Source organism: Rhinichthys klamathensis, unplaced genomic scaffold (assembly GCF_029890125.1).
Source record: "Rhinichthys klamathensis goyatoka isolate OS25496 unplaced genomic scaffold, OSU_Roscu_1.1 h1tg000114l_1, whole genome shotgun sequence".
Taxonomy (NCBI): Eukaryota; Metazoa; Chordata; class Actinopteri; order Cypriniformes; family Leuciscidae; genus Rhinichthys; species Rhinichthys klamathensis.
This window is the reverse complement of record NW_026606651.1, coordinates 3,186,176-3,199,913: the sequence shown is the minus strand read 5'-3', so window position 1 is coordinate 3,199,913 and position 13,738 is coordinate 3,186,176. Positions and strand designations below refer to the sequence as shown.

General features: G+C 37.4%; 2 protein-coding genes across 2 annotated transcripts; both read left to right on the top strand.

Moving 5' to 3' along the window:
- The first annotated feature begins 1,304 nt into the window (after window positions 1-1,304).
- tal2 (T-cell acute lymphocytic leukemia 2) lies at window positions 1,305-2,606 on the top strand. The gene is made up of 2 exons (XM_056254813.1): window positions 1,305-1,591; window positions 1,690-2,606. The coding sequence occupies exon 2, from the start codon at window positions 1,705-1,707 to the stop codon at window positions 2,032-2,034; it is 330 nt and encodes a 109-aa protein (XP_056110788.1). The 5' UTR covers window positions 1,305-1,591; window positions 1,690-1,704; the 3' UTR covers window positions 2,035-2,606.
- A 4,871-nt stretch (window positions 2,607-7,477) lies between these two features.
- On the top strand, window positions 7,478-11,715 carry LOC130088161 (UDP-glucuronosyltransferase 2A2-like). Its single transcript, XM_056254808.1, is given in 8 exon segments — window positions 7,478-7,624; window positions 7,626-7,732; window positions 7,734-8,035; window positions 8,200-8,348; window positions 9,527-9,662; window positions 10,759-10,845; window positions 11,041-11,260; window positions 11,403-11,715. Coding segments are annotated over 8 exon segments (1,428 nt in total). The 5' UTR covers window positions 7,478-7,492; the 3' UTR covers window positions 11,698-11,715.
- Window positions 11,716-13,738: the final 2,023 nt, after the last annotated feature.

The following is a 13,738-nucleotide window of genomic DNA, read 5'->3' as shown; positions in this document are numbered from 1 at the left end:
CAACAATTGCTGCAGCGAGACACCAGCTTTTGATCTGAAGGGAGGTTGAGAGTGCGAGAGAGAGCGAGAGGGGGCTTCGGAGACCTTGGCCCCAAAGAATGTGCTGATCCACAAGCTTGCCTCTGTCATAACCTAGTGTAATTTATGTGAAGCCCCAGGACATGCTAAACAAGATTACCATCATTCAGACAAAACCCATATTATTTCTCTGTCAGGGTGAATATGCTGTGGGTTTTTTTGGCAAAGTGTTGTCCAATCAGAGGAAGGTTTTCATTATGATGTCACTTCACTATTGGAAAGAGTCGCTGTAATAGATCTGTTAGCAGGTGGACGTCCAGCACCCCAACAATAGAGAGAAACACATTTTGTACAACGGCCACGTATTCGTTAGAGCTCATAGGCTATAAGTCTGCTTTGAATAGTTTGTGGTTTCTGTTGTTGCCCGATGGGGTGAATGTGGAAGTGTTTAAGATAATAATAATGAATAAACTTAAACTCACATCAATAAAAATGGTATATGCTGGTTCGTTCACGTCATTAAGTGCCATTAGAGAAGTGGCATTAGAAAAGATCTGCATTGTGAAGATTTATAAGCTGACATTTAAAGACAGGATAGTATTATATTACATTGGATATTACTCTGTGGTTTAAAATGAGAACATGCAAAAACAAAAATATTTGTCAAAACTATTTTGAAGGATAGTGAAGCTTGACTTTAGAGTGTTAATCCTTGGATTATACCTTCCTTTTAATTTTTCTGACCTGTTTATTTAACCAAGCTCTTTATAAATGTGACTGGCAGTGTGAAGTATTTAGTAATTTAGTATTTTTTATTTCTGTGAAAATGGACATTTAAATAGATTAAGTTAAATATCTTGAAAGAGAAATATATTTATGTAATTTAATACTAATTGTATTTAGTATTTAATATAGTTATGAATTCAAGATTAAATATAAATTCTAAAGTAATATGATTCATATAATTTAAACATTTAACAATGTAAAAATAAAGGAATAGAACAAAGATAGAAGAATAGAATTAAGAGTTTTTGACACTGCTGCGAAGTCAAGATTAAGTCCAGGATATGATGCATGAGACGAAAGCTTTATATTATTGTACACTTGGTTTAAACACTAGACGGCATTTTGTTTTACATGTTCAGTTGGTCAGAAGCTGGATTTCCTTGTATTCAGCCCCCGAATGCTATAGCTGTGAATGGAAACATGATGCATTATGTTAATCAATTTAAACGCATTAATGGCAGATGTAAAAATCCCCCCCCCCCACTCCCCCCCACTCACACCCTGCGACGTCACACAGCAGCGGGACTATAAAACCGAGAGGCGCAAGCCAAACCCCACCCCTCCCTCGCATCCTCTCTCTCCTTCACCCTGTTTTCTGTCTTGAGGAGTTTGTTCAAGGGTTCAGTGAGAGTGAGAGGACGGATGTGGGCTTATTACCTGACAGCGTTTTATCTCTCCTAAACACTGCTGCTTTCACCTGCCGTCGGGACTATTTGGGGATTTTTCATGCCAGAAAATTTGTTCCTGATGCCCCAACGTTCATAGAGCTTCAAGACAACGGAAAGTGGTAAGATATCGTTTGTTTGCAACAGAATTATATTCATTTTTCCCCAATATATAATATTCAGACAATGGCATGACCGTCTTTTGTGTTTTTTTTTGCAGAAGTACCGCAGTATCATGACCAGGAAGGTTTTCACCAACACACGCGAGCGCTGGCGCCAACATAACGTCAACACAGCTTTCGCGGAGCTGCGGAAACTCATTCCCACGCACCCGCCTGAGAAAAAGCTCAGCAAGAACGAGATCCTGCGGCTGGCCATGCGCTACATCAACTTCCTGGTGACTCTGCTGGAGAGCCAGGGCGGAGAGCCGTCGACTCACTCGCAAGCCGCGCTCCTCACGCTGCTCACGGGGAACATGCAGAACCTGCGCACCGACCGCACCTGGACCAGCGACACCGACCCGCCATCGCCCGGGTCCAGCTGCGACGGCTCAGAAGCGTGGTAGAGCTAAACCAACTGAGGCGTGAGCATTCTGTGACTGTGACATTTTTTTTGAAAGTTCCATCGCCACGGAGAGACAAAGCTGGAGTGGATTTCCGGAACTCGGAATGTTCATGTTCATTATGACATCACAATCACTCATGCTGTTTGGAAATGAATGATCTGTGGAAACCCAGAGACACTTTATTCACCAGTACTTTAAAATTGCTGTCATGCGTAATCAAGTGGAAACCCTGAACAACATAAGCATTGTCAAGAATGCACTTTGGAAGCATCTCCCCAATACTTTTTAGTATTTATATCATTTAATCTCCTAAAAACTCAAGAATGTTTTGTTTGAGATTGAAGCCAGTAACAAGCTCAGATTTCAAATGTTTATTTATTTGATTGTATTTAATGTGTTTATTTAATATTTATGCTATTAATGGATTCAGCACATGCGACTAGTTGTACATTAAATTGTAATTTATTAAATGGAAAATGTTATTGTTTAAACTACTCTGCATTCACAAATACAAAAATATGTTTTGCCAAAGATTATTTTTGTGCATTCATTATTAAAAATTGTAGAATGTATATATTTCCCTCATGAATCAAACAATTGCGTTACTTGAAAATTATTAATTATTGTATTCATTTATTAGTCGATTTGATATTAAAATAAGTGAAAAGGCTTATTCAAACATTCTTCGAATTCACTAAAATATTTCGATCAAACATCATCAGTTTGGTGAAAGTGGTTTCGTCCTGACCAGTTTATGTGAGCATGTATTGGTCTGCTCTGGAGACTCTGATTGGCTTGTATGTCGTGGTCAGATAATTGTTCACTGCAGTGGCAGTTTAAGAGCTGTGTGACCATAGCGATGACCTCTGGAAGTGTCCAAGCCACATGAGAGAGCGGATTGTAGACACAGCTTAACTTTTGGTCTGAGGCCAGAGGTCATCTTGGAGTCAAAAAATCCACACTTGTCAGTGACCAATCTGGGGTATGTTTGCGTTACAATCGAACATCGGTACAGAAAATGGATCTTATTTTTAAATTAGACATTTAAAGGAGTGACAAGACTGATAAAAAGGATTCATACACACAGATGACGCAGAAGAAAGACTATTTCAAACGTTAAGTAACTGTCCGAATCTCATAAGACATGTAAAGAACACATCCAAGTCAAAACCAGGAGAACAAAAGCAAGAAATTATGTTTTGCATGAAGAAAATAGTCTAGTTTAGGACCATTCTTTTTTATTTTGCATTATGATATTTTTATGCCAATTAAGCACTTAATCTCAATGTCAATGGTAATTTATGTTGTTTTGAATGTAATTTATGCAGATTTTTATTTTATTTGAATTCTTACAGTATAAGAATAATGTTTCTAGCATTATATTAATGAATATTTTTTGGGGGGTACAAATTTTGTTTAAGCCAGGATGTCAAATTAAAAAGGCTTGATTTTCCCCATGCACATTTTTTTTTTGGGGGGGGGGATATGATCTGACCCTTACTTAGTGACATTCAGCCTATTATAAGACGATTTTGGATAAATGCATGTAACACTGCGAATGAGCATATCCCTCATTTATGTTCAGATCACTTTAGTCAATAGGCCACATTGACCCTAAATGTAAAAAAATATTCTGTTAAATCTCACTTAGCCTTGTTGGAATCATCATCACAGAGGAAGATCAGTTTATGGGCAGCTGTTTATACCACTTTACCCGTCTGCAATCAGCAGCTGACTGCCCTCTGTACTAATCACCATTTAACACAACACACAATCACAACCGCAAACACAAAAAAAGGAAACTTTGTGATCCTAAAACCAAACACGGAAAAGCAAAGCTCATCTGGCGAGTGCGAGTTACTAATGCTTATTTAAACTAACCTTCTGTTTTAGATCTAATGTTCAAACAACACACATGATGCATCGTAACTTTGAATATCGACAAACAATTTTTTAGAATATATACCAAGCATATAAACTATTCATTTATTGCACAGCTCTATATATAAAGTGGGAAACAGGCTATATCCAACTTTTCTTTTGCATACATAAAGTATACTCGCATAAAGCATATATATATTATATAGCAAATCTCAACAGCTTGATTTTTTTATGTAATCATATTATCGCCCAGCTCTTTATATAAAGTCGGATCTATACTGTAAGCATGTCCAACTTTATCCACACACATACAGTAACACACATGTAGGCTATATGGCAAAACTAAACTGCTTGATTTTTTAACTATATTATCGCCCAGCTTTTTATACAATGTTGTATATATAAGTACAAACCTTATCTGCATACATACAGTATACTCCCATAGGTTGATATAAACTATATAGCAAATCTCAACTGCTTGATTGCTTGTATCATCACAAAACAAACTATATTATCGCCCAGCTGTAATCTCCTAAATGCAACTTTAAGGCATGAAGATTTGAAGATTGTATAAAGCATAATGATTTTCTGTGAAGCTGCTTTGAAACGATGCATATTGTGAAAAGCGCTATATAAATAAATTGGACGATGCATATCTAAGACTCCTTACATCAATATATTGTGCTGTGCTATGTTTAAACTGATAAATCTGCTATGATTAGAGCCGAGCTCTGTAACACAGCGACTGATATTTAAAGCGAATTTGAAAACGATGAAAAGAGAGTAATTATTAATAATAAATAATAAACAGAATCCGTTTCAGCATGACTAATACATCCCACGTCTCCTCTTCTTTCCAAGTGTCCTCCTCTCCTTCACTGTTCTACTCCAAGTATGCGGCTAATCTTCTATTGAGTGTGCTTTTCCTTATCGGAACCCCACACTCTGCCTAAATCTGTTATCACAATGGAGCAGATCATGGGCTTCTCCCTCCCTCCCCCTCTCACATGCATTCACTCCCGCGCTCCGTTGCCCTCCCCGAAAGAAGGCTGAATGCAGAAGTGTCTCTGGTGCCAACCGATTAGCCCTGATCTCTTTATACGTCTAAACCAATTCACATGCTGCATGCTAAATTTTTCCCACTGTCTGAGCCCCCGTCTCCAAAAAAAAAGAAGGGCTGGAGGGGTCATAAAACCTTATATTTAGCCCCCCCACCCCCTTCAAAAAAATAAATAAGGCACGCATGGAAGAGAGGGTAGAAAGTGTTATCTGTGTGAGACAGGAGAGCTGGTTCGAGAGCAGGCAGGTGCATTGCTGGCTGGAGAGACACTATTGTTGGCCGGACAGCGGCTCTCTCCTCTTTATGGCACACTGACAATCCAATGATCTGTGATCAGATTAGGCAAATCTATACTTCAAAAAGCATCATGCTGTAACTTACTGAGGAAGAAGAGTTGGAACATTTTGGATTAGGGGGAAAGTAAAACCTCTGAAACCAATTCTGTGGAGAAGGCTCTAAATGTTTGGTATTGTAATATTTTAGATGCTATTGATGAATATGTTGTCACTTCCCAGTGTAATGCGTTAAGGCTGGAAAACACTGCACATTCAGTCTGGAAGAGTTTACATTTTACTGTTTTAATTAAAATAAAACTAAGATTGGTGGATTCATTTTTAAAAGAAAATACGGTCAGTCTTTCTACTACGAAATGTAATTTAATTAAATGTGTTGTTTGCAGTTTCTTTGCAAATCTGTGTAATATTTACTAGCAATTTCTGGGTAAAAATGTTTCAAAGTGAAACCTTTTTTTTTTAAATACAATTCTGGGCAGTTAGGGTTGACAGATTTTGCAGAAAATCATGCAGTGATGGGCACATAATGCAATTTTTTTAGCTTTAGACTATAAATCCAGGCAGTCGGAGGATATCATTATATTTTGAGCTGATTGAGAACACATTGTCTCCTAGCAACGTGGTGCATATTTCGGTTTGATGTTCCGGTTCAATTTACTTTATGATTCCAAGTTTCAATAATATCTAGTGCTTTAAAATCTGTTCAGATATTAAGATAGATAGATCATTTTTATTTGTGAATATATTTATATTTTATAATGTTAAATATATTCATATTATTAATATATAATATAAAATGATAAAAAATAAGTAGAAAAATACTTATTGATATTAAATGATACATTAAAATAAGAATGATATTTTATAAGAATGCATAATTGTGCTCTAGTTTTGGTTATTCATTACTAAACATTAGTACTAAACATTACTGTCCCTAGTGGTTACTGGAGAACTTTGATTGACTGCTTTTATTTAGAAAAACTTCACAAGTTTTTTTGGGAGGGTGCTCAGGTGTGAAAAGTGTGTTTCGTCGGGCCGGGGAAGAGCGACAAGGTAAACAAGGAAGCAGGAAAAGACTATGTTTTTCTAAACTTGCATGTATAATTATGAAACAATCTTTCACTACTTGAAATTTCACGTCAACTACATATTCACAAATTAACTAAACATTTCGGACAAGAAATCAAGGTAACACTGTAATATTACAGTCCTTATTACACGTTATATGTAATTACTCTGTACTTAAGTGTATAATTACACGGTAACACGGACGCCTTAAAATAAATTGTAACTGAAATCAATTAGGTGTCATCATAGTAATATTTTATAAAAATATAGTTTGCTTAGTTTTTGCTTAGAAAATGTTATACATTTGTCTCTTATTAAAATGTTTTTTAAATGAATAAACAATCTTGGTCCAGATATCATGCCAATTACTATTCAAACAGGAGTAGTTAGGGAAGCACAACTAACACAAGAGGTGCAACTAATCAGAATTGCACAGTACGAGAGAGAAAAACTAAATTTGCACAATCCACATATTCAGTTAAAGGTGCACTGCTCGGGAACAGTTTGCCAGTGTAAGTAAAAATGCAAACTGAGTTGGGAATTTTTTTAAAGAAACTAAAAAAAAAAAACAATGGTTCAAACAAAAGCAGGTTGTACAGTCTTAAAGCCCTTGCACACTGAGTCCGCGATTTCGTTTTTCGAAGTCGTGATTCGGTGCCTCTGAATTGTCAAAACACCATTCAAACCCCATTCAAACTGCTTGCTACGGATGCAAAAAACGCAGAAAATCATAACCGATTCGATTTTTTTTATGACGGACGAAAGTTTCGGAGGCGTGATTGACGTGGACGTATTTATTTTTTTAACGTGCGAATATTTCGGACTCAGTGTGCAAGGACCTTTAGCTGGTTCTTCTTATTTTTTAAAGCCTAACCAGGGACTGGAGCTGTAAATTAGCCTTAGCCTAGAAGCATATGGAGAGCATCGGCTGCCTGAAATTGTAGCAATGTTCGTCTGCACATTCGTAGCGGCTGCATCGTCCGTGTTAAATAAACAAATCATTTGAAAATAAATGATTTTACCTCAAAATATTTTTAAGATGCATCAATACCTTTTACCTTAACAGTTTATGGATTGATCTCAACCATGACTTTGCTCTTCTAGGTTAATAATTATACTGTACTTGGTTGTGGGACACGTGATCACACTGTCAATCATGAGATTCATCGTCGGTTTTCTTTTCTTACTCACTGTGCTCAGCCCTGCTGAATGTGGGAATATTTTAGTATTTTGGTTTACTGAGGGCAGTCACTGGATCAATCTGAAGATCGTGTTGGAAACATTGATTTGACAGGGGACACGATGTCACAGTGCTGGTGCTGGATGCCTTCATGCATGCCAATGAATCGGATCGCTTCTCCTACCAGCCCTTCAGTGTGTCCAAGTCTGCGCAGGACATACCAACTTGTCTCCAAAGATCAAGACTTGTTTCTTGCATACTGTGATGGTGCTCTAAACTCTCCAGAGTTGACGGACAAATTGCAGCATGGGAAGTTTAACGTCATGCTGGCCGATCCGATCTTCCCATGCGGTGAGATTTTAGCTGAAAAGCTGGACATTCCCTTGGTTTACACACTACGACTATCCATCGCTCACACAGTAGAGCGCATGTGTGGTCAGATACCAGCTCCACCATCATTTGTTCCTGGAGCCATGAGTAAACTCACAGACAAGATGAGCTTTACCGAGCGAATCCTCAATATGCTGTTCTACCTTTCTCAAGATGCTTTTGCCATTAGTCTGTGGAAAAAAAATGGACAGCTATTACACTGAATATTTTAGTGAGTTGAGTAAGCTGGAGGGGAAAAAATTATTATACTTAAAAAAAAAGCTAATTTTATTTTTTAACATCTTTCATTTCAGGACGGCCCACTTCCTATTGTGAGATGATGGGTAAAGCTGATATCTGGTTGATCAGAACCTACTGGGATTTTGAGTTTCCACGGCCATTCCTGCCCAACTTCAAATACATTGGAGGGCTTCACTGCACCCCTGCCAAGCCTTTACCCAAGGTGCATCTGTCTTTTTAATAGTCTACCAGCTCAAAATCTGAAATTCATGAGACACATGCTTTGAATCATCAAATCAGAAAAAAGAAAAGAAAAAAAACTGTATGGTAAACCTGACAGGAATAGTAATAACAGAGGTTGCGTTAGACTTCCGCATTGTCAGTCATTTTGACGGACAGTGTTATTACCGGTCATTTTAATGTTCACATTTTAATAATAATAAGCCATTTAAAAGGCTCTGTTTTGGTTCACATTTTCATTTTTATTCACGTACAGGACAAGCATATAGTCTAGATTATGCATTTATTTATTTATGAAGAGAAAGTTAAACTGGGAATGTGCGTCACTTTTCAGGTTTCATCATGAATGTTTGTCCAATAAATCGCAATAAGCTTTGGGCTTTGTTACTTTTGATATGAAACAAAGTCTCAGCTTTCAGATTCTGTCTATTTTATCACAAAATTCAAACAATAAATACTGTTTTAGCACTTTTTGATAGAGAGAGATCACTGTAGCGCCTGAGTTTAAGCAGAGCGCGGGTGAACACGATCAATCCCTTTCTCTTTACAACGTTACAGAATGAAATTAACATGAATGAACATCAAAAAATTTGTTGAAAGAGACAATACAATATACCGTAATCCGTATATCATGTCTCTCATGTAATCACTCAATCAGTGTTTCAAACGCAGACAGACAGAGTTGGGGATAATGGGTTTTTTGAAAGATTAAAAAAAATAATCATAAAAAAAATTAAGTAAATGCTTTGTTTAAAATGCTAAATTGTCCATGTAATTATAGCCTTACAACTAGTGGCTGGTCTGTGTGCAACTTCACAAAACTAGAAGACTTTCTGAATGTATATAAGCGATATGCTTTTTTTTTACAAAGGAAAATTTTAAACATGAAAAATAATAATTAGGGACAATCAATAAATGATGAATGATTTACTTCCATTATGTGAATAATATGTAATCATGTAATCAATAAAGTAACTGTAGTCTGATTACGAGTATTTTAAAATGTAATATAATCTAATTACAAGTACTTCAATTTTGGAATTTGATTACATAATCCAGATTACATGTAATCAGTCGCTACCCAGTAATGCCTAGGTAGTACTTGATATTAAAAACATTGTAGCAAAAAGAGAAGGTACTGAACATCCTTTTTTTGTGTAGGATCTAGAGGAGTTTGTGCAGAGCTCAGGGAATGATGGGATTGTGGTCTTCACTCTGGGGTCCACCATGGTAAACAACATAACCATAGAGAGGAGCAATACGATCGCCTCTGCACTGGCACAGATCCCACAGAAGGTTATTTTACCATCCTTAGTTACATTCTTCACTTGAAGGGGTGTACATAAGACTGACATGACACCTTCATAACCATGACATGACATATGTTATGAATATGAAGTAGGGTTTATGCATGTTTATGACAACTGTCATTAAGTGTCTTTTGCTCAATAATGACATTTTGAATGCAAATATGACATTGTTTGAGATGTCTTTGTCATGACACCTTGACATAAACCATAACATCATAACCTGTCAGTGTCTTTGTCATGACAACTTGACATTAAATTAAGTAAAACTGTCATGTGGTTGGTTTTGACATTGGCTGTCATAAGGCCATTATAACTGTGTCATGAATATTTTTCGTGACCTCAACTACAGTGGTACAAATTGAATTTGTCATTAAACAGTTATAATGGCTTAATGACAGCCAATGTCAAAACCAACCACCTGACAGTTTAATGTAATGTTAACCAATAAAGCTAAGTGTTTTCTTAAGTTTGATAATTAATCTGCTATGTCATGTTTATGACAGGTTGTGTTGTCTTAGTAATGTCAAGTTGTCATGACAAAGACACTGACAGGTTATGATGTATTGGTTTATGTCAAGGTGTCATGACAAAGACATCTCAAACAATGTCATATTTGCATTAAAAATGTCATAATTGAGCGAATGACACTTAATGACAGTTGTCACAAACATGCATAAAACTTCTTTCATATTCATAACATGTGTCATGTCATGATTATGAAGGTGTCATGTTAGTGTTATGCACACCCCTTCAAGTAAAGTGTTACCCATTCTTCTTTAACGTATTTCGTTCTTTGTAATTTCATAGGAGATAAACACTTCAGGAGAGTCCGCACACTCTACCAAAGAAGAAGTCATCAAGTGCGAAATAAAATCAATACTTTACTGAAAAAATGGCAAACATCTGGTCACATTTGTCAAGCAGGAGGAAGGAAGGAAAGAGAAGGAAAAGTAGAAACTTTGACATGCACTACATTTAATATCAGTCCATCTAGGTCAGCTTGTGGTTCTCTAAAATATCATTGCCTTTATACACACTTTAGTTGCGAGTGTGGTTCTGTATGTTTTTTTTTATTTTTTATTTTATTGTGGCGATACACCGGAGACAAGCCAGATACTCTTGGTGAAAACACCAAAATATATGAATGGATCCCTCAGAAAGATTTATTGGGTTTGTGTTATATTTTATTTGAAGAAAATTAAAGCAACAATTAGAAGATCTAATGTTAAACTGTTTTTTGACATTTACTGCTAACTAACTGAATAATACTACATTCAGTTTAGTGGCAAAGTCATTTGAATGAAACTCTAGCGCCCCCTACTGAGGTTTGTTACCTTTTGCCAAACAGTTTGTCTCCTGATTCAGGTCACCCCAAAACCAGAGCATGTATCACTCATGGAGGCACTAATGGCATATATGAGGCCATATATCATGCTGTTCCAGTGGTCGGGATCCCCGTGTTTGGTGACCAGCCAGATAATTTAGCTCATATGAAGGCCAAGGGCGCTGCTGTTGTCATGGACTTAAACAGTATGAAGATTCAAGACGTGTTGGATGGACTCAATGCCGTCATTAACAACCCCTCGTGAGTTGACTGTCATTGTACAACGATATTTTGAGGAGTCAGTGCTGGTTCTCTTGTTAATACTCAACATTGACAAAAAGATAGATGAACAGTTTATAAAGTATAAAGAGACATGTTGTTGTATTTGTCTTCATCTCCGCAGGTATAAAGAGAATGCAATGCGTCTGTCCAGAATTCATCATGACCGTCCAATGAAGCCTTTGGATGAGGCGGTGTTCTGGATTGAGTTCGTCATGTGCAATAAAGGTGCTAAACACCTGCGTGTAGAAGCACACAACCTTACCTGGTACCAGTACCACTGTCTGGATGTGTTCGCTTTTCTTTTCACTATCCTGACTGTAGTCCTCTACGTCTTCTTTAAACTGAGCAAATTCTTCATAATGCGTTGCTGTTTTAGATCAAAGCAGAAAAGAAAAAGAAAAAAACATCAATTTTGACTGATACAAAAATACAGTTCATATATATATGCGTCTTGTTGATTACATTTTTTTGCTTTAGTGTGCCAGTAAAAAAATATCAGTTTATGTTTCCAATTAATTGTAATAATCCAGATACTTAATTTCAAAGAAGAAAAAGTGAAACCGGGACATCTGGACCATATTGACCTAAACTGTGTACCTTTGAATGAATACCGTAGCACTTTACATGACTCATTTATTGGTTAAAGTTTGTATACTTTGGTAAATAATGATACCTCGCAGAATATTGTTGAAGTGCACTAAGTGATCACAGACTCAGATGCTTGTAATCATGAGACTGACAATCTGTCTTCTTAATCTACTTGCTGTGTTCTGCCCTAGAGAATATGGGAATATTTTAGTTTGCCCTACTAGAGTCAGTCATTGGATCAATCTGAAGATTATGTTGGAAATGTTGATTGGCAGGGGGCACAATGTAACAGGTCTTGTGCCAGATCCTTCATGGATAGCGAAGAATCGGTTTGCTTTTCCTGCACAGGACATGCAAGACTTCCTTGATGAACTTTTAGCATTTCTCAGTGTATGAGACTGATCAGCTAAACTTGCTGCAGATTCAAATTAAAATCTACGAGATTCTAAACATGAGGACGTACTGTGAGGAACAAATTGTGGAACTGAAAGTTATATACCCGAATATAAGACGACCCTGAATATAAGACGACCCACCCCATTTTCCAGACTTATTTTTGGGGAAAAATTTATTTTTGTGGAAAAAATCTGGTTTTCAACAGAAAATAATTTTAAGAGCAAATTTCCGAGGCGTTGTTCCAAATGCCTTGCATCACCTGTGCCTCGTGTAGACTCTAGAGGCCCGCTCGTCGACGGAGACCGGTGTTGTGCCGAATTTCGACTGCCTGCCAAATTATTACCCCCCTCGTTGAAATCAGTACCTGATTGCCTAATCCTAACCCCACCCCTAATCCTAACCCCTCCCCCAAAACTAATCCTAAACCTACCATACTAGGGGGGTAATAATTTGGCGGGGGTCAGAATTCGGCACCACACCGGCACATATGCGCTTCCTGATTGGCCATGACGGCGGCTGCCCTGAGTGCACGGGATGAATTTAACCACCCTGCGGGGTCGTCTGGCCATTTTCGGCGACGATCCGGCTCCCGCTCTCTCTCTCCCTCTGCTCGAGCCGCGCAAGAAAAAGTGCCGTTCACAGAGGATGCCAGAGCGGACGGAGACAAGCGAGCAGAGACCCGCTCCCCTCCTGTTCACATATCGCTTCTTTTGCGCGCTCAAGTTCGTTATTTCAAATGTAGGCCTGCGGTATACGCTCATAATGGAAGCGACACACTCGTTTTTTCCAAGCGCAGAAAAAGGCTATCAATCGATTCCTCCACTCGAATATAAGATGACCTTGAATATAAGACGACCCCCCATTTTTCAGCCTATTTTTAGGACAAAAACCTTGTCTTATATTCGGGTATATTACGGTAATTATTTTATGGTGGGTGTTTTTTTTGGTGCTTGACATAGGCGATCACTGAAGGGTTTTTAATTATAGAAAGTTCATTTTTGAGTGCACTATTCCTTCAAGCTATATCAACAGCCTTTGTTGCATAATGTCAAATACCCCAGATAATAATTGTTGTAAATTGTCATAAGGCACTAGGAATGGAAGTAAACCAGAACTTGTTTGTGCAGAAAGAAAAAAAAGGTTTTATAATAGTGTGTTATAAATTGTGTTTTATCCTATGAACCCCACAATGGATAAAAGCGTCTAATAAATGTAAGAGTAACCTGCCACCGACTTTGCAAAAGCTCTTTAATTTTATCGTATCCATTTTAAACTATTCCTTGTGAAATGGGCTTAATTTTTTTCCACAGTCTGATGTTTTCGGAATCACATCTCCGGATAGTCATTAGAAATTTTCCAAAAACCGCAGTTATTTATTTTGAAGGGTTGTTTTTTTTGCTTAATGAATCTACAATTAGTAGGGCAATTATACCATTAACCCATTTTTATTTAGGCCCTAACAGCCATCCCATG